Here is a 19,028-nt window from a genome sequence, read left to right on the forward strand (position 1 = left end):
ATCTGGATCTTCAGATATTCTGCTTTGAAGACAATTATGAGAACCAGTGGTGCTGGGACCATGATGCAGCCGTGTGGTCATCCTTGCTCACAGAGAGATCGTATTCTGCTTAATGTTAAACTTTGCAATGGCAGTATATGCTCATAGGTGTGTTTGTTGCTGGGATTAAACAAACTCATTTATAATAGGGGTTAGAAAATGTTTGCTGGATTTGAAAATATATATTGCTTATTCTGAGCCACATACACACTGTCCTTTGAAAGGCTTCAGAGAAGTTGGCCACCTGCCCAGCAGCTACCCTCCCTGGGTCCTTGGGCACTGGCCTCATCTCACCACCGTGTGTCATGTGACTCCACTGTGTCTGCTTTTTGCAGCTACAATTTGCTGATGACCCGACACTCACTCTGGAGCTGAGGGCTTTGAGCTGGTGATCCTTTTCTTTGTTCTCACTTTTCAGTTGATTCACCTCCTGTTGTAGTTGTTGAACTTGACCATCCTTTACTAACACGTCTCTTTGCAAAGATGACACCATCTCTGTAAAAGAACCAAACCAAACCAAAACAAAAGACTCATGGAGGTCAAAGAGGCAGGAAGGATTATTGGCAACACCATGGCTGTCAGCCAACGTTTGGACAAGACCTTCCAAGTCTGGCCCACCACCGGTGCCCTCCTAGAACTGGGGAGGCTTTTTCCAAGGGTCCCAGAGCAGGAATGGGAATGAGAGCGAAGTCCACGGAACAGGGTTTGAGGCTTCAGTGAGAATGAGGGGCAGTCAGCACCAGCGAGAGGAGAAGCCTTTGGGGGCCCCTTGTGGGCACAGGCCAGGCAAAGCTGGGAGGAGAGGCCACACCATGGGCCTGGGGAACAAAGGCCCAGCACAGGGAAGGTCCAGGAATTCTTCTCCAGAGGCCAGGAGACGGGCGTGTGGCAGAGGGCACTGCTGGACGCTATTGATGGGGTGGTGGTTTTCACACTCCTCTGAGTTTGGACCCCTCTCTACCACTTATTAGCTTGGTGGTCTTGGACAAGTTATTTCACCTCCCACTGTCTGTCCCACACAGAGTTATTGTAAGGGTCAAATGATGCGGTATGTCCCAAGAACTCAAAGTGGCTAAATTATGTTTGTTACAGGGCGCCTATTATTTTTCTCGGCAGCCAGCTTCCAAAATGGCCCCAATGATCCCTACCACCTAGAATTCATGCCCTGTGTAGCCCCTCCCACCCTGAATAGGGCTGCCATGGGTAACCAATATGATACTGTGGAAATGATGGAATGTTTCCTCCCAGGCTGTGTCATAAAAGACACTGTGGCCTCCTCTTTGCTCTCTCTCGAATCACTCACTCCGGGGGAAGCCAACTGCTGTGTCGTGAGGACACTCAAGCAGCCCTAGAGAGAAGCATGTGTGCTGAGGGACTAAGGCCTCCAGCCAATAGCCACATGAGCAGCCATTCGGAAGGGTGATCCTCCGGCTCCCCCAGAGGCTTTAGATGACATGACTGATGCCCCAGCTGACATCTTGACTGCAACTCATGAGAACTAAGTCACCCCCTGCTCAAATTCCTGAACTACAGAAACTGGGGCAGATAATAAATATTGGTTGGGGTTTTATCCATTACATTTTGGGGTAACTTGTTATGCAGCAATAGATAACTACTCCATTACTGTAGCATCATTTTTTTAAACATCTTTATTGGAGTATAATTGCTTTACAATGGTGTGTTAGTTTCTGCTTTATAACCAAGTGAATCAGTTATGCATATACATATATCCCCATATCTCTTCCCTCTTGCATTGTAGTATCATTTTGAATAAAAGTGGGAAGAAGGGTGCATAAATGCAGTGGTATTGGGTTATCTCCTACAGTTGTTTTCTTGAAAGAACATCAGGCCTAGTTTTAGTGGTAGGTATCAATCAAGAATGTCTATGAAATAAAGCACAAAATGCTCCAGAATTTCATTTTAAAAATGAGCTCTGCCTCCAGGACACAGTTCAGTTACTTGGAAATCCCTCTGGGGCTTGCCACACTTTGAGTGGGTCCAGCCCATCTCAAGCGTTATCCCAACCCAGGTCTGTCCGACTCCCTGATTGGAGAAGGTGGGATCTGAGACAGGCTTGATGCTTGGATGAGGTTTCACTGGGCGACATACGGGAGGAAGGTGAGGACCAGCGAGTTCATCCTTCCATTCCTGGTGCCCAGAACAGCACCTAGCCTGGGGGAGGTGCTCAGAAAATATCTGAGGACATCCCAAGTGAGGGAGGAGCATAAGCAGAGACCTGGGGGCAGCAGGGGGTGGGGCTGGGTGTGATTAAGTTGCAGAGTGAGGCACAAGAAAAGCACAGATTCATACAGAGATGGGGATTCACGTGCGACTCAATGCTATGCCTGCCTTCTACAGCTGTGGGCATGTTTCCTGCTATGCGCTGGCTGCTTTCAGAGTGATGTGCCCCTCCGAGGCTCACTGCCTCCTCCCTGTCACCTGCTTCTCTCCCTCCCCTCGTCTGTGAGTGGTCCCTCCTCTTCAGGTCTCTAGACATGTCAGTTTCTGCTTAAAAAACTCCACTGGATTCCCAACACCCTTGGAATAAAAACGCAGACCCCCCGACCCTGCCCAGCCTCACAATCCCCTGTTCACTCCACGCAGCCTCGCTTGCCCTTGGCTTGTCCTTGCCCACCTGAAACAGGTCCTCTCTAAAAGAAGGACATAGCCGTGGAGGATGCAGCATAAACTGGTTAGAATCGGCTAGGTCCAAGGGGGTGTATGATTCGACTTCCAGGGGAACTGGAGCCTCATTACAGGCTTATTGTAATACATGAGCAAAATGACACACGCACCAGCACCAGGACTCTTCCGAGGCTGACCATAAAGGTCAAAAAGTGGGTGGTGGGGCTTCCCTGGTGGCGCGGTGGTTGAGAGTCTGCCTGCCGATCCAGGGGACATGGGTTCGTGCCCTGGTCCGGGAAGATCCCACATGCTGCGGAACAGCTGGGCCCGTGAGCAATGGCCGTTGAGCCTGCGCGTCCAGAGCCTGTGCTCCGCAACGGGAGAGGCCACAACAGCGAGAGGCCCGCGTACAGAAAAAGAAAAAAAAAAAAGTGGGTGGTGGCCCAATGCCTGGAAATCCCCGCCCCTTCCCCAAACTATTAGAGTTGTCCCAATCCTCCCACTCATTAGCCTATAAAATTACCCAGCCCATAAAAACTAACCGCCCCATATTTGGGGGCCTCTAGCCTTCTGAGATGGCCCACACTCTGTCTGTGGAGTGTGTTTCTCTCTAAAGAAATCGACTTCTTACTTTGTCTTTCACTGAATTCTTTCTGCGATGAGACATAATGAACCTGAGCTTTAGTAAGTCCCGAGACCACATGCGTGATCTCGATTAAAAGATAGTGGGTTCTGACTGGGTTCGAGTCCCAGCCCACGGGTTCAAGTCCCACCTGAGTTCCATGGTTGCACACCCACTAAGCTGGTCCCCCTTGGCCTCCCCCCTTGAAGCGCTGGCCACCACGACACACAGTTTATTTTCTCCACAGCACCATTGCTCTGTGAAGTGGGCTTGTTTATTCATCCGTTTACTTTTATTGTCTGTCACCCCCTCCCGAATCTGTGAGTACAGGAATCTGACTGTCTTGCTTGGCTCTCCCTCCCCGGAGCCTGGAACGGGGCCTGACACCTAGTAGGAGCTCAAGAAACATGTGGAAGCAATGAAGGAATCCAGGGAATCAAAGCTCAGTCACAGCTGTGTGTTGGCTGCCCCTCTCCCAACCCAAGCCCTTTATCAGGGAACCACCTCTGATCAAATTAGAAAATGGTTTCCCTTGGGCCCAAGTGCACTCGGCTGAAATGGGTGAGACAATGGGTGCCTTAAAGGAGTGACCCCATTTTGTCCACGCTCTAGTTTGCACTCAGGCTGCTTTGTGGAACCACCCAAGCCACAAGGCGACCTGTGTTCTCCCTGGTGGGGCCAGTGCTCAGGAGACCTTGTAGCCAAGAGATACCATTCTCTCAAATATTTACCTGGCCTTGCCCTCGGAACTGGGTGGCAAGAAACCTCCACTGAGGGAGAACTCTAATGCACCGACACGGGTGATCCCTGAGGCTGCACCCAGGTCAAGGGCACAGGTGTGCTGGTTGACTGGTGATGTCTGCAGGGGGAGGGCAGAAGCTCTGGGGCCTGAATGCAGAAGGGCCTCACCTGACGTGATGGCGGCGTCCCTCCTTAAGTTCTCAACCTCGTGCTTCAGGGAGGTGATTTCTAATTTTCTCTCAGACAGGGTCTGGCACAGCACCTGGTTGTAGCCTTGCTGTAGGGCACTGATCTGTGGAAGGAGGCAACACACAGTCAGAGGGGGCCAGCCAGGCCTGCAGGACACGCCAGTACTTCTCCAACGTTGGGCAAAGAGTCGGGTTGACATTGGATCGGGGTGTTGGGGAAACCAAGGTTTTCAGTTGTCACTAGTGGAAGGGGCAGGAGGGGCCTGTTCCTTCAGTGACCACCATGTCATCGGTCCTCGAGACACGAACCTTATCTTTGTGGCCACCCAGGGGCTCCGGTGCTGCTGTCTTCCTATGACCTGTGGGTTTTCAGCCATAAATAGACCAGCTGTTGGTTCCAGATCATCCAGCACTGACTGGATGCACAGCAAAGTTCAAGAGCCGGGAGCAGGTTATGAAATGAATTCCCTCTAATGAGAATAGAGGGTAGTTTATACCTCACAGAACACTCCAGAGTTTACAGAGCCCGTTCACACATGCTACACTGATACTCGTCACAGCGTTGCTGAAGGCTGACGTTCCCATTAATGTGCCCATTTTGCAACGGAGCCAGGTTGAGACTCAAAGAGGCGAGGCCCCCTGCTCGGGATCATGTGGCTGGTCAGACGTGGTGTCTGATTCAAACCCAGTCTTTAGTTGCCTGGTTCCTCCTTCCCAGGTGGCTCTAGGAATGAGCGTGAGAAGTTGGAGGCTGTAAAGCATGGCATGGACTCGGGAGCCGGACTGTGGCCTTCAAGTCCTGTCTCTGCCAGTTAACGGGCTTTGTGAACACAAGGAGGACACCATATTCTGTTTCCTTTTGTTCAGTCTGTACGCGGGGTGATGGTAGTCCCAACCTGATAGGATTGTGAGAAGTATTTTAATAAGTTAACATGTGTACAAGTGCTCAGATCATGCCTGGCACACGGCACAGGGGGATGAGCTGTGACGGTCCTCTCCTCTGACTACCCACGGGGTGTTTTTTTTGTTTTGTTTCGGGGGATTTTTGTGTTTTTTTTTTTTGCGGTACGCGGGCCTCTCACAGTTGTGGCCTCTCCCATTGCGGAGCACAGGCTCCGGACGCGCAGGCTCAGCGGCCATGGCTCACGGGCCCAGCCGCTCCGCGGCATGTGGGATCTTCCCGGACCGGGGCACGAACCTGTGTCCCCTGCATCAGCATGCGGACTCTCAACCACTGCGCCACCAGGGAAGCCCTCACGGGGTGTTTTAGCTTCAGCTTCCCTCGTCCGTCTCTGGGGAAGGTAGTTGGTAATCTTTATGTGTGCATTTCTAAGCCTTGCCAGGCTCACTTAAACGCCAGTGTGGTTGTTATTAAGAGGAAATACAGGGGCTTCCCTGGTGGTGCAGTGGTTGAGAGTCCGCCTTCCGATGCAGGTGACGCGGGTTCGTGCCCCAGTCCGGGAAGATCCCACATGCGGCGGAGCAGCTGTGTCTGTGGGCCATGGCCACTGAGCCTGTGCGTCTGGAGCCTGTGCTCTGCACTGGGAGAGGCCACAACAGTGAGAGGCATGTGTACCACAAAAAAAAAAAAGAAAAAAAAGAGGAAATACAGGAATCGTGGGTGGGAGGACCACAGGTCGGCTCTATCTATGGCTGCTGTGAGCACCCTCTAAGTCCATGGCTCAGAGCCCCCTCAAGGGCGGGCCCCCCTCCAGGGGTCTAGGTCTACACGTGGGGTGTGGAAGGCTCTCCATCAAAGGCAACGTTGGTAAGGGCCCGAAAGTAGCTGCCAGGCCTCGGCCTCCACAGAGCAGGTACCCGAGAGGCCAGGAAAGAGAGCTGGGCCTGGAACCCCCTCCCTCTCGGTCTGATGTGGCCAGACTGCTTGTTCTGAGTGGCCAGGACTTTCCCACCTGAAGGTGCACTGTGGGCCTTTGCCCTGTGATTTTTCAGATGTGAGGCCTCAGTACTAACACAGGGACACGTTTATTGGGGCATAAATGCCACACAATCCGTAGACAGGACAAGAGCTAGCTTGTTTTGTTTTAGTATTTTTTTTTTTTTTTTGCTGTACGCGGGCCTCTCACTGTTGTGGCCTCTCCCGTTGCAGAGCACAGGCTCCGGACATGCAGGCTCAGTGGCCATGGCCCACGGGCCCAGCCGCTCCACGGCATGGGGGATCTTCCTGGACTGGGGCACGAACCTGCGTCCCCTGCATTGGCAGGTGGACTCTCAACCACTGCGCTACAGGGAAGCCCCACTAGCTTGTTTTGATAGATCAAAATGGAAGTGACAAGGAGAAGGGTGCAATTTCTTTTCTTTTCTTTAAAATAAATTTATTTATTTTATTTATTTATTTTTGGCTGTGTTGGGTCTTTGTTGCGGTGCACAGGTTTATTGCAGCGCCTTCTCTTGTTGCAGAGCATGGGCTCTAGGCGCACGGACTTCAGTAGTTGTGGCACGACGGCTCAATAGTTGTGGCACACGGGCTTAGATGTTCCGCGGCATGTGGGATCTTCCCAGACCAGGGCTCGAGCCCGTGTCCCCTGCACTGGCAGGCGGATTCCTAACCACTGTGCCACCAGGGAAGTTATGGGTGCAATTTCATTGTTCTCCTAAGGTAAGTTTGCCAGATTTAGGGGAGGAAAAATGGATGTTCACTTAAATTAGGATTTCAGATAATGAATAATATTTCAGTGCAAATGTGTCCCATGCAATATTTGGGACACACACTAAAACGAAATTCTAAAATTCAAATTTAACTGGGTGTCCTTACTTTATCTGGCAACCCCACCCGAAGAGAGTTCCTAAACTTCAGTCATTCATATACCACTTTCACCATTTTTCCCATGTCTCTTGGCTAGTCCCACTATAATTTCTTAGCATTTTTCGTAGAAGCAGCTCCCTTTTTAAACTTAAAAACGTGCATTAAATTAAATATAACTGTTATAAGAGTAAATAGAGACTCACTATCTTAAATAAAAATAATCCCTCCAAAAGAAGAAATACAGGAATTTCCCTGTTTACCATCAGACCAGGTTGCAGGCATCACACTAAAAAAAAAAAAAAAAAAAAAAAAAAAAGATTGGGGGGAGGTGGTGGGCATGCCCAGGTAATGGAGTTCGGGCGTGCTGATATGGCCACCAGATGGCGCGCACAGCCTTTGGTCTTGGTTTGTGTCCTGGGAAATCTTGTCATTATTACTCTGGTAGAATTAACAGAAGTGTCAAGGTCTCACAAGTTTTCTGACTCGTTTCATGCACCATCATGGTTCAGAGTCTAGGACATTTGGGGCAGTTACACTTACCTTTTCCCTGGGGCACCTGAGACATTATTGGGGGGGGGTCTATGATAGAAGTTGAGGGGACACAGGCCACTCTGACCCCCACTCTCCCCAAGGCTATACTTTTGCATGTTTGTGCTTTGGAAACTTTGAGTGAAACAATTCTTTCACATCTTACTTTTCTCTGTTGGGGGGAAATACAACTTTTCCATAAAAGGTCCTTGGAACACTGAAAGTGTTTGTAAGCTCTTCTCAGCTTGATGCTTTTATTTGCATGATACCAGAGATAGAACACACAGAGACAAACTTCCAGAAGGGAAAACATACGTTCCCCTCTAAGACTCCAGTGGTTTTGACAGATTTAAAATATTTCAATCTGAGTGTCAGAGTTTTAGGATTTCGGATTGCTGGAAAACTCCAACGAGTCTTCAAACCTCTTTGATACTTTTACTATCAAAGTAAATATCCATATTGTTTGTAATGGCATAAATTCCAAGATGTTTAATGTCTGTTAAGCTGTGTAACAAAATGGGCACTGAATCATAAGAAAGTTAAGAGTGCTAGGAGGAGTGATTGTTTCAGGATGATAATTTGGCTTCTAATTACCACAGGCGTATAAGAGCACATGGAGGTAAGAATTTTCTAGTGATATTGTAGCAGATCGAAGATCTGCGAGAGCAAATCATTATGCACACACCTTCGGGGACCAGGGAAAACACATAAAGTAATCAGAACCATAAATCAACCTGCCATGTGGCTTACACTTCTGGTGGAATGCCCTGCAGGCAGTAGAATAGTTAAGAAACTAAAATGTCAGTGGATGAAACTCGATTTGAGTTCAAACGAATCGAGCCTCTGGTTCACATATGCCTTGCTATAAAATATTCTTCTTCAGTTATAAGTGAAGCTCCAGGGGTAGGGGCGGCAACAGCATGATGCATCAGTGTAATTATTTCTAGATAATATCTTTGTAAAAAAACATTTTTCCCCCAGATATCGGCAGCCACTTTAAATAATACTCAAATTGGGACCGGCTGATATTCAAAGATACGTGGAAATTATATAATATTCTATGTCAAATATATTTCAATTATTTAAAAAAAGGTATGTGGGGAATTCCCTGGCAGTCCAGTGGTTAGGACTCTGTGCTTCCACTGCTGGAGGCCTGGGTTTGATCTCTGGTCAGGGAACTAAGATCCTGCAAGCCGCGTGGTACGGCCAAAAAAAAAAAAAAGGTATGTGGGAATAATTCAGCCTCATCCATGTACCTGAAAAAGACATGTCATTTTCTCAGGAAAGCTCTGAAATGGGAGAATAACTGAAAGGAATATTTCAGCAAAATTGGGTTCAGTTCAAGAAAAAGGTGCTCATTAATGTGTCAGCTACATGTCAAGGTAGCTGTTTGCACTAATAATCCCTACAGGACCTGTTACTTTCATTGTTTTTTCAAAACCAGGTTTGAAGGAGAGTCATTAGTTCCTTTAAATATTAGAGCATGTATTTGTTGACTTGTTTATTCTGTCTCCCTCACTAGAGCATAACAGGGGGAAGGATCATGTCTGTCTTGTTCTCTGCTGAATTCTCAGAGCCTGGAAGAGGGCATGGCACGGGATAGGCCCCCCAAAATATTTCTTTGGATTAATGGACGGATGGATGGATGGATGAATAAAGAACAAACAAACAGCCACAGTCCTAACAGAGTTCTAGAAGGTTACTGGGCCCAACCTTTGCCTTCATGGAGCCTACAGTATCCTGCTAGAATCTCCTAGGTTCACCATACACAATCTGTGCCCTTTCTAGAGCACCATTTCTAGGACTGAAACTGTGTACCTAGAATCGGTTACAGAGGGAAAGACAGTAAACAGAGCACAAGAGAACAAAGGCCCCCAAGCACTGACTACGGTTTTTTTTTTTCTATCTCTTTTTTTTAAATGTTTATTTATTTATTTATATTTTTCTTATTAGTCACCCATTTTATACACATCAGTGTATACATGTAAATCCCAATCTCTCAATTCATCATACCACCACCCCCACCCCCTGCCGCTTTCCCCCCTTGGTGTCCATACGTTTGTTCTCTACATGTGTGTCTCCATTTCTGCTCTGCAAACTGGTTCATCTTTACCATTTTTCTAGGTTCCACATATATGCGTTAATATATGATATTTGTTCTTCTCTTTCTGACTTACTTCACTCTGTATGGCAGTCTCTAGATGCATCCACGTCTCTACAAATGACCCAATTTTGTTCCTTTTCATGGCTGAGTAATATTCCATTGTATATATGTACCACTTCCTCTTTAACCATTCGTCCGCTGATGGGCATTTAGGTTGCTTCCATGATCTGGCTATTGTAAATAGTACTGCAATGAACATTGGGGTGCATGTGGCTTTTTGAATTATGGTTTTCTCTGGGTATATGCCCAGTAGTGGGATTGCTGGGTCCTATGGTAATTCTATTTTTAGTTTTTTAAGGAACCTCCATACTGTTCTCCATAGTGGCTGTATCAATTTATATTCCCACCAACAGTGCAAGAGGGTCCCCTTTTCTCCACACCTTCTCCAGCATTTGTTGTTTGTAGATTTTCTGATGATGCCCATTCTAACTGGTGTGAGCTGATACCTCATTGTAGTTTTGATTTGCATTTCTCTAATAATTAATGATGTTGAGCAGCTTTTCATGTGCTTCTTGGCTAGTGGTATATCTTCTTTGGAGAAATGTCTATTTAGGTTTTCTGCCCATTTTTGGATTGGGTTGTTTGTTTTTTAATATTGAGCTGCATGAGCTCTTTATATATTTTGGAAATTAATCATTTGTCAGTTGTTTCTTTGCAAATATTTTCCCCCATTCTGAGGGTTGTCTTTTCATCTTGTTTATGGTTTCCTTTGCTGTGCAAAAGCTTTGAAGTTTCATTAGGTCCCATTTGTTTATTTTTGTATTTATTTCCATTACTCTAGGAAGTGGATCAAAAAATATCTAGCTGTGATTTATGTCAAAGAGTGTTCTTCCTATGTTTTCCTCTAAGAATTTTAGAGTGTCTGGTCTTACATTTAGGTCTCTAATCCATTTTGAGATTATTTTTGTGTATGGCGTTAGGGAGTGTTCTAATTTCATTCTTTTACATGTAGCTGTCCAGTTTTCCCAGCACCACTTATTGAAGAGACTGTCTTTTCTCCATGGTATATCTTTGCCTCCTTTGTCATAGGTAAGTTGAGCATAGGTGCGTGGGTTTATCTCTGGGCTTTCTATCCTGTTCCATTGACCTATATTTCTGTTTTTGTGCCAGTACCATATTGTCTTGATTACTGTGGCTTTGTAGTATAGGCTGAAGTTAGGGAGTCTGATTCCTCCAGCTCCGTTTTTTTCCCTCAAGACTGCTTTGGCTATTCGGGGTCTTTTGTGTCTCCACACAAATTTTAAGCTTTTCGGTTCTAGTTCTCTAAAAAATGCCATTGGTAATTTGATAGGGATTGCATTGAATCTGTAGATTGCTTTGGGTAGTAGAGTCATTTTCACAATATTGATTCTTCCAATCCAAGAACATGGTATATCTCTTCATCTGTTGCTATCATCTTTAATTTCTTTCATCAGTGTCTTACAGTGTTCTGCATACAGGTCTTTGTCTCCCTAGGTAGGTTTATTCCTAGGTATTTTATTATTTTGTTGCAGTGGTACATGGGAGTGTTTCCTTAATTTCTCTTTCAGATTTTTCATCATTAGTGTATAGGAATGCAAGAGATTTCTGTGCATTCATTTTGTGTCCTGCAACTTTACCAAGTTCATTGATTAGCTCTAGCAGTTTTCTCGTGGCATCTTTAGGATTCTCTCTGTAGAGTATCCTGTCATCTGCAAACAGTGACAGTTTTACTTCTTCTTTTTCAATTTGGATTCCTTTTATTGCTTTTTCTTCACTGATTGCTGTGGCTAGGACTTCCAAAACTATGTTGAAGAATAGTAGTGAGAGTGGACATCCTTGTCTTGTTCCTGATCTTAGAGGAAATGTTTTCAGTTTTTCACCATTGAGAATGATGTTTGCTGTGGCTTTGTCATATATGGCCTTTACTATGGTGAAGTAGGTTCCCTCTATGCCCACTTTCTGGAGAGTTTTTATCATAAATCAGAGTTGAATTTTGTCAAAAGCTTTTTCTGCATCCATTGAGATGATCATATGGTTTTTCTTTTTCAATTTGTTAATATGATGTATCACATTGATTGATTTGCATATATTGAAGAATCCTTGCCTCTCTGGGGTAAATCCCACTTGATCATGGTGTATGATCCTTTTCATGTGTTGCTGGATTCTGTTTGCTAGTATTTTGTCGAGGATTTTTGCATCTATATTCATCAGTGATATTGGTCTGTAATTTTCTGTTTTTGTAGTGTCTTTGTCTGGTTTTGGTATCAGGGTGATGGTGGCCTCAGAGAATGAGTTTGGGAGTGTTCCTTCCTCTGCAATTTTTTGGAAGAGTTTGAGAAGGATGGGTGTTAGCTCGTCTCTAAATGTTTGATAGAATTCACCTGTGAAGCCTTCTGGTCCTGGACTTCTGTTTGTTGGAAGATTTTTAATCATAGTTTCAACTTCATTAGTTGTGATTGGTCTGTTCATATTTTCTATTTCTTTCTGCTTCAGTCTTGAAAGGTTATAACTTTCTAAGAATTTGTTCATGTCTTCCAGGTTGTCCATTTTATTGGCATAGTGTTGTTTGTAGTTGTCTCTTAGGATGCTTTGTATTTCTGCGTTGTCTGTTGTAACTTCTTTTTCCTTTCTAATTTTATTGATTTGAGTCCTCTCCCTCTTTTTCTTGATGAGTCTGGATAATGGTTTATCAATTTTGTTTAACTTCTCAAAGAACCAGCTTTTAGTTTTATTGATCTTTGCTATTGTTTTCTTTGTTTCTATTTCATTTATTTCTACTCTGGTCTTTATGATTTCTTTCCTTCTGCTCACTTTGGGTTTTCTTTGTTCTTCTTTCTCTAGTTCCTTTAGGTGTAACGTTAGATTGTTTATTTGAGATTTTTCTTGTTTCTTGAGGTGGGCTTGTATAGCTATAAACTTCCCTCTTAGAACTATGGGATGCTTTTGCTGCATCCCATAGGTTTTGGATCGTCGTGTTTTCATTGTCATTTGTCTCTAGGTATTTTTTGATTTCCTCTTTGATTTCTTCAGTGATCTCTTGGTTATTTAGTAACGTACTGTTTAGCCTCCATGTGTTTGTGTTTTTTACAGGTTTTTCCCTGTAATTCATTTCTAATCTCATAGCATTGTGGTCAGAAAAGATGCTTGATATGATTTTAATTTTCTTAAATTTACTGAGGCTTGATTTGTGACCCAAGATGTGATCTATCCTGGAAAATGTTCCGTGCGCACTTGAGAAGAAAGTGCAATCTGCTGTTTTTGGATGGAATGTCCTACAAATATCAATTAAATCTATCTGGTCTATTGTGTCATTTAAAGCTTGTGTTTCCTTATTAATTTTCTCTTTGGATGATCTCTCCATTGGTGTAAGTGAGGTGTTCAAGTCCCCCACTATTATTGTGTTACTGTTGATTTCCTCTTTTAGAGCTGTTAGCGATTGCCGTATGTATTGAGGTGCTCCTATGCTGGGTGCATATATATTTATAATTGTTATATCTTCTTCTTGGATTGATCCCTTGATCATTACGTAGTGTCCTTCCTTGTCTCTTGTAACATTCTTTATTTTAAAGTGTATTTTACCTGATATGAGTATTGCTACTCCAGCTTTCCTTTGATTTCCATTTGCATGGAATATCTTTTTCCATCCCCTCACTTTCAGTCTGTTATGTGTCCCTAGGTCTGAAGTGGGTCTCCTGTAGACAGCATATAGATGGGTCTTGTTTTTGTATCCATTCAGCAACCCTGTGTCTTTTGGTTGGAGCACTTAATCCATTCGCGTTTAAGGTAATTATCGATATGTGTGTTCCTATGACCATTTTCTTAATTGTTTTGGGTTTGTTTTTGTAGGTCCTTTTCTTCTCTTGTGTTTCCCACTTAGAGAAGTTCCTTTAACATTTGTTGTAGAGCTGCTTTGGTGGTGCTGAATTCTCTTTGCTTTTGCTTGTCTGTCAAGCTTTTGATTTCTCCATTGAATCTCAATGAGAACCTTGCTGGGTAGAGTAATCTTGGTTGTAGGTTCTTCCCTTTCATCACTTTAAGTATATCATGCCACTCCCTTCTGGCTTGTAGAGTTTCTGCTGAGAAATCAGCTGTTAACCTTCTGGGAGTTCCCTCGTATGTTATTTGTCATTTTTCCCTTGCTGCTGTCAATAATTTTTCTTTAATTCTTGCCAAGTTGATTACTATGTGTCTCAGTGTGTTTCTCCTTGGGTTTCTCCTGTATGGGACTCTCTCTGCTTCCTGGACTTGGGTGGCTATTTCCTTTCTGATATTAGGGAAGTTTTTGACTATAATCTCTTCAATATCTTCTCGGGTCCTTTCTCTCTCTCTTCTCCTTCTGGGACCCGTATAATGTGAACGTTGTTGTGTTTAATGTTGTCCCAGAGTTCTCTTAAGCTGTCTTCATTTCTTTTCATTCTTTTTTCTTTATTCTGTTCCGCAGCAGTGAATTCCACCATTCTGTCTTCCAGGTCACTTATCCGTTCTTTTGCCTCAGTTATTCTATTGATTCCTTCTAGTGTGTTGTTTTTTTGTTGTTGTTGTTATTGTATTGTCCATCTCTGTTTGTTTGTTCTTGAATTCTTCTAGATCTCTGTTAAACGTTTCTTGCATCTTCTCGATCTTTGCCTCCATTCTTTTTCTGACGTCCAGGATCATCTTCACTATCATTATTCTGAATTCTTTTTCTGGAAGGTTGCCTATCTCCATTACATTTAGTTGTTTTTCTGGGGTTTTATCTTGTTCCTTCATCTGCTACATAGCCCTCTGCCTTTTCATCTTGTCTGTCTTTCTGTGAATACGGTTTTTGTTCCACAGGCTGCACGCTTGTAGTTCTTCTTGCTGCTGCTCTCTGCCCTCTGGTGGATGAGGCTATCTAAGAGGCTTGTGGAAGTTTCCTGATGGGAGGGACTGGTGGTGGGTAGAGCTGGCTGTGGCATTGGTAGGCAGAGCTCAGTAAAACTTTAATCTGCTTGTCTGCTGATGGGTGGGTCTGGGTTCCCTCCCTGTTAGTTGTTTGGCCTGAAGTGACCCAACACTGGAGCCTACCCAGGCTCTTTGGTGGAGCTAATGGCAGACTCTGGGAGGGCTCATGCCAAGGAATACTTCCCAGAACTTCTGCTGCCAGTGTCCTTGTCCCTTGGTGAGCCACAGCTGTCCCCTGCCTCTGCAGGAGACCCACCAACACTAGCAGGTAGATCTGGTTCAGTCTCCTATGGGGGTCACTGCTCCTTCCCCTGGGTCCCAATGCACACACTACTTTGTGTGTGCCCTCCAATAGTGGAATCTCTCTTTCCCCCAGTCCTGCCAAAGTCCTGCAATCAAATCCCACTAGCCTTCAAAGTCTGAGTCTCTAGGAATTCCTCCTCCCATTGCTGGACCCCCAGGTTGGGAAGCCCGACGAGGGGCTCAGAACCTTCACTCCAGTGGGTGGACTTCTGTGGTATAAGCGTTCTCCAGTTTGTGAGTCACCCACTCAGCAGTGATGGGATTTGATTTTATTGGGATTGTGCCCCTCCTACTGTCTCAGTGCGCCTTCTCCTTTGTCTTTGCATGTGGGGTATCTTTTTTGGTGAGTTCCAGTGTCTTCCTGTCGAAGATTGTTCAGCAGTTAGTTGTGATTCCAGTGTTCTCGAAAGAGGGAGTGAGAGCATGTCCTTCTACTCCGTCATGTTGAACCAAACCTGACTACGGTTTTAAGCAGAATTATGCACTGAGGCCAAAATTCATCAATGACCAATTGCTTTTTTATCAACTTTGTTGAGATATAATTTATGTACAAGATCAGTGGCCAATTTTAAAGTAGTTCTTTAAAACTTAAAAAAAATTTTTTTTTTCTTTTGGATTTAGTTTCAGGAGGAAGGAAGTTGACTGGTAAATCCAGACATTCTGGGTGGAGATTTTTTGGTGACATTCCCTATAAATGAACCAGCAGCTGCCTTCAGGGTGTGATAAAGGCCTCAGTGTTTGGAACACTGTGGGGTTCCTCCTCCCCACCTCCAGCTCTTTCTGGCTGGGTCCGGGTGGGTGTGAGAAGTGGTCACTGAAGCGACAGGAGTTGGGTGGAAATGCAAAGCGGGTGTGAAAGCATGAGGTGTACAAGGTGGCAGAGCTGAGCCCAAGTCACATCACTGCCTCTCACTTGCTGTGCAAGCTGTAACAAGCTCCTGGGCATCTCTGAGCGTGCCTCAGTCTCCTCATCTGTAGAATGGCAAGTGTCAGAAGACTGAGGTTTAACTAGCTAATGAGGGGACTTCCCTCATGGTGCAGTGGTTAAGAATCCCCCTGCCAATGCAGGGGACAGGAGTTCGAGCCCTGGTCCAGGAAGATCCCACATGCTGTGGAGAAACTATGCCCGTGGGCCACAACTACTGAGCCTGCACTCTAGAGTCCGCGAGCCACAGCTACTGAAGCCCTCATGCTGCAACTACTGAAGCCCACGTGCCTAGAGCCCATGGTCTGCAACAAGAGAAGCCACTGCAATGAGAAGCCCATGCACCACAGTGAAGAGTAGACCCTGCTCACTGCAACTAGAGAAAGCCCGTGCACAGCAACGAAGACCCAATGCAGCCATAAATAAATAAATTAAATAAATAAAATAAATAAATAAATAAATAAATAAATAAGCTAATGCACCAAAAGCACCTGCACCGGGGCCTGAGCATGGTAGGCACTTAATGAAATCTAATATTGTTCTTACAAGGCTAGAAACTTGCCAACCCTGCACTCCCTGTACTCCTCACCATGCTGTGCTCACTGCCCATTTCTAACTACCCGGTTGGCTCCCCCCAGGCTCTACCTGAGAGCTGTCAACCTGTGTTGTGACCGCAAGGCCCCGACCCACTTGTCTCTGAGCCCTACCTGGTTTTTCAAGCTCTGGATCTCTCTCTGTTGGGCATCGTCCTCTTCATGCAGAACCTGAAACTTGGGTGGGCTCACCCTCTCCTTCTGCCTGGAGGCGGCTGTTTCCAACAGCTTCTGCCTCAGGTTGGCCACTTGGTTCTGCAGGCTTGCTATCACGGTGTCTTTGTATTTAGATTCAAGTTCAAAATCGGAGAGACGGCTGACTTCTTTTCCCAGCAGCAGAATTATTTCATCCTGGGTGGAGGCCAGATGGGAAATTTACTAGGTGTGGGTCTGGGTGTAAGGCTGAGCCCATTTAAAGAAAGACAGGAAAAATATGGTATCATTCTTTGGGAAGGTGAGGGCAGGCAGGGAGGGAAAAAGCAGACTTTCAAGGCTATCTCTGTCACTTGGAAAATCTCATAGAGACAAGAATTGGGTTAAAATGAGGTAATTGTATATAGACCCCTGTAATGGATGTCTATACCTCACAGGTACGGAAACTTTCCTTTCCCCGAGAATTAGACTTTCATATTAAGAACAACCATCCCACTTGGGAACTTTTGTTGCTAGAAAGTTTACTTAGAGTGTTTTCATTTATAATATTCAGCCTAGCACACTGGGGACCTAAAAAGGTACTTAGGAAAACAACATTCTGTTTGACCACATTCTGCCTATAATGAGGGTTATTTGTTTTAACTTAAAACATTCTGAACTATTTGTTTTCCCTTTCCTCTCTTCTAATATTTCCTGCCTCTTTTGGCTATTCATGTATGAATTTTTTCCAGGTAACTCAATCTGGAAAGTAAATGAGACAGGAATACTGATTTATTTGCATGGGCTCATGTAAACTTTTGGCTGGAAAAACAAAATTGCTGGTAGACTGTACCCACAGGTATAATTCACCCTGTCCTCCATCTCTCCAGTGATAAAGCTCTGCAGCCAAAGAATTGGTTAGGTTTTCCAAAAAAGGAAAAAAAATTCCCCCAAACTTCTCACCAGACGTTATCAATAAAATGTCAGAAAAACTGAAGAAGAAGAAGAAGAAAAAATTCCCCAGAGGCCTTTTCCAAAGCAGTCACGGGAGGAGGTAAACGGGCAATTTCTGGGCCAGCTCATTCCCAGGAGAGCCGTGCAGTCAGCCTCACGACCTGCTAGCTCCGAGACCTGGGGAAGGACAGGGTCTCGCTCATGAGAAAGCCTGTCTGACATTGCCAGCTGCTGCCAGGGGCCTTCCTTTGGGTCCTTGTGAAAGGTGGTGGCAAAACTTCAAGAGAGAGCATCAGACATATTCCCTACTCCTGGGCAGTTTCCCCTGTTTCACCCTGTTATGATCAGCCAGGTGCTTATTCATTTTTCATGCAACAAACATTCATCGGGCAGCAACTAAGTGCCAGGCCCCGTGCCAGTGCTGGAATATAAGAAGTTTGCAGAGGGCAGTGGACAGCTGTGGGTTCTGCTTTCCTGCTGAGGGTCCCCTTGCCCTTCTTGGAGGGAGTGTTCCTCCTTCCATTTGGTCTGGGTAGGACTGTCAGTCATGTGCCCTGCTCCTTCCTGTCCCACCTCCCCATGTGCATGTGGCCCAAGCTGGTCAATCAGAGATTTCACACATCGATTACAGAGGGAGAGGATCTTGCCTTCTTTTGGATCATGTAGGCTTGTTTGCCTGAGTTTGTCTTTTCTAACACACAAAGCCAGCCTTATGAAGAAAGCCAGACACTGAGGGAAACAGAGGGGAGAAGTTGGTAGTGGGGAGGTGTTCTGATGACATTATTCAAGCTCCTGGATCTAGCCATACCTGAAGCTAGTAGCCCTTTAAATTTTCCAATAAGATGAGCTAATCAATGCTCCCCCTCAAGCTAATTTGTTTATTGTCACTTGAAGGAGTCCTGGCAAGTCAGGGTATAAACGACTTATAAAGAGAAAGAATTATTTCTATTATAAATAGAAAAAATGATAAATGGCTTATAAAAATTTTCTATAAATAGAAAAAATTATAGTGGTTGCACTATATTTCCAAGTTAAAATTGAGGCAGGTTGAAAAATGGCTACAAATACTTTGCAGTTTTGCCATCCAGTCTATTTCCCCACCCTCTAGTCTGGGCTGGCCCCGTGACTAGCTTTAACCAACGGAATGGAGTGGAAGTGATGCTGCATGATCTCCAGGCAAGTTCTTACAGGCTGTGCAGCTTCTGCTCTGGCCCCCTGGGAACCCCGAGACCACCGTGCTGTGATGAAAAGGCACATGCACAAAGGGGCGCACCAGTCCAGGCGTCCTGGCTGAGGCCCTAGATGTGGGAAGGAGGCCAATGGAGACCGACCACCAGCCTGGCCAAGCCAGCAGCTTACTGAGGACGCATGAGTGAGGCCTGGGGACACGAGCAAAGGAACCTTCCAGGTCAACCCATAGATTCTGGGGAATAATGAATTGCTGTTGGAAGCCGCTAAGTTTTGGGATGGCTTGTTACACAGCGATAAATACAGAATCTGAGTGTGGCTTCTCGCCTTTCTGCAACATTTTTCAGAGTCTGGTCCCAGGATGTCTGGGTTGGA

The 19,028-nt window shown here is 45.3% G+C and overlaps 1 protein-coding gene across 1 annotated transcript in view; it reads right to left on the minus strand.

Annotated features, from left to right (window-relative positions):
- Positions 1-19,028, minus strand: part of LOC308610204 (forkhead-associated domain-containing protein 1-like) — a 124,957-nt gene that overhangs the window by 59,786 nt on the left and 46,143 nt on the right. Inside the window, 3 exon segments of the mRNA XM_081259436.1 lie at positions 404-534; positions 4,196-4,319; positions 16,494-16,730. Coding sequence (XP_081115562.1) covers positions 404-534; positions 4,196-4,319; positions 16,494-16,730 — 492 coding nt within the window.

This window comes from Mesoplodon bidens (assembly GCF_964165515.1).
Source record: "Mesoplodon bidens genome assembly, contig: HAP1_SCAFFOLD_116, whole genome shotgun sequence".
NCBI lineage: Eukaryota > Metazoa > Chordata > Mammalia > Artiodactyla > Ziphiidae > Mesoplodon > Mesoplodon bidens.